The following is a 1,510-nucleotide window of genomic DNA, read 5'->3' on the forward strand; positions in this document are numbered from 1 at the left end:
TTTGAGTTTTATTTTTCTTTTGAAGGAAAGCCTACCATAGTTGCTTTTACTTTTTTAAAAAGAAAAATATAATTTTCTTACATATTTGGTTTATTCTTTCCTTAAAAAAAAGGTTGGAACACTATAAATTAAAAACCCCTCTTTTCGTACCACATCAAATTAATAGAATCTAATATGTAATCATTAAAAAATTTTGTTAAAAAGGAGACTATTCTCCTAATAGAGTTTATATTAGTTTTCATGTGTAGGTCAATTGATCAAACCATATTATAATATTATGTTTTTAGTATAAGTTTTTGTCATCTAATTTATCACAAACACGATTTGCAATTGTAAGCTTCCGTATGACGCCTTTATTTCTTTAGAACTGAACAGTTTGGGGTATTTTTGAGGTTAAAAAATAGTTTTGCAAGAATCAGAGTTAAAACATAATGGAATCGATAGGTCTTTTCTCAAATGGCAATGACATAGAGGAGTCAAAATTTTAATAGATAATATAAATAAGACTTTTCTAAAAATTAGATATTATATTTGAGCACAAGCTTAGATTCAACTTGCTACTGACTAAATTGAGATGCAGAGCGTGAAGATGAACTACTCTGACACTATGAAGCTATTAGACTGAAAACTTCGATGGAGACATAATTTTTTTTTAACTCGAGTAAGAAAACTACGTTAATTAAAAATAAGAGGCGCTTTAGAAGAGACATCATGCGTCCACACATACTTTTAACCACAATGACAATACATGCAATAAAACTAGATTTAAAAGTCTAAATTAAAACTAAAAATAGTTGAAACCACATATATTTTTTTAGTTGCAACATAAAATCACACAGTTTAAAATTATTCAAGCAAAGTACTTCAAAATGATCAAATTAAAGCAAATCATTTTTATTTTAAAGGAGCTCTGCAAGGAATTCCCTTCCTCTTGCGCTTCCGCTTCGTCTCAGCAATCTTTCCCCATTTTGCTTCCACCTACAAATTCCATCATAACGTATATTATTCACAAAAATATTTGTGGATTGGCAGTGCAAATGTATAATAATATTTTATCTGCCTCAATTTAAGTGTCTCATTACTTTTTTTATGTGTCTCAAAAACAGGGGGTTTCCCCTAAATTTTGTATAAAGAACTCAAATACAATATAACAATAACTACTTCTCAACTATATTAATAAAACTAAAGTTCAATTACAATTTCAAAAGTTGATATAGAAATATCAAAAGTAAGACTAGGGGTGTGTTTGGTATGAAGAAAAATGTTTTCCATGGAAAATGTTTTCTTAGAAAATGTTTTCCTGGAAAACAAGTAGATTTTGGATTCATTTTCTCATGTTTGGTTGGTGAGTAGAAAATATTTTCTAGAAAGGATTTTTAGTGTTTGATTTATGAATGAAAATGTTTTTTTTGAGAAAAATCTTTTATTTTTACTAGAGCAGAAAATAATTTATGAAAATGAAAATATTTTTTAGAAACATTTTTTTTGGGGGGGTGTGGTGGGTGGGTGG

At 28.2% G+C, this 1,510-nt stretch overlaps 1 protein-coding gene across 1 annotated transcript in view; it reads right to left on the minus strand.

Moving 5' to 3' along the window:
• Window positions 1–830: 830 nt before the first annotated feature.
• Window positions 831–1,510, minus strand: part of LOC107010853 — a 6,197-nt gene continuing 5,517 nt past the window's right edge. The window contains exon 4 of the mRNA XM_015210120.2: window positions 831–978. Within this exon, the coding sequence (XP_015065606.1) occupies window positions 895–978 (84 nt within the window). The 3' untranslated portion in view covers window positions 831–894. The remainder of the gene's footprint in view (window positions 979–1,510) is intronic.

This window comes from Solanum pennellii, chromosome 2 (genome assembly GCF_001406875.1).
Source record: "Solanum pennellii chromosome 2, SPENNV200".
Taxonomy (NCBI): Eukaryota; Viridiplantae; Streptophyta; class Magnoliopsida; order Solanales; family Solanaceae; genus Solanum; species Solanum pennellii.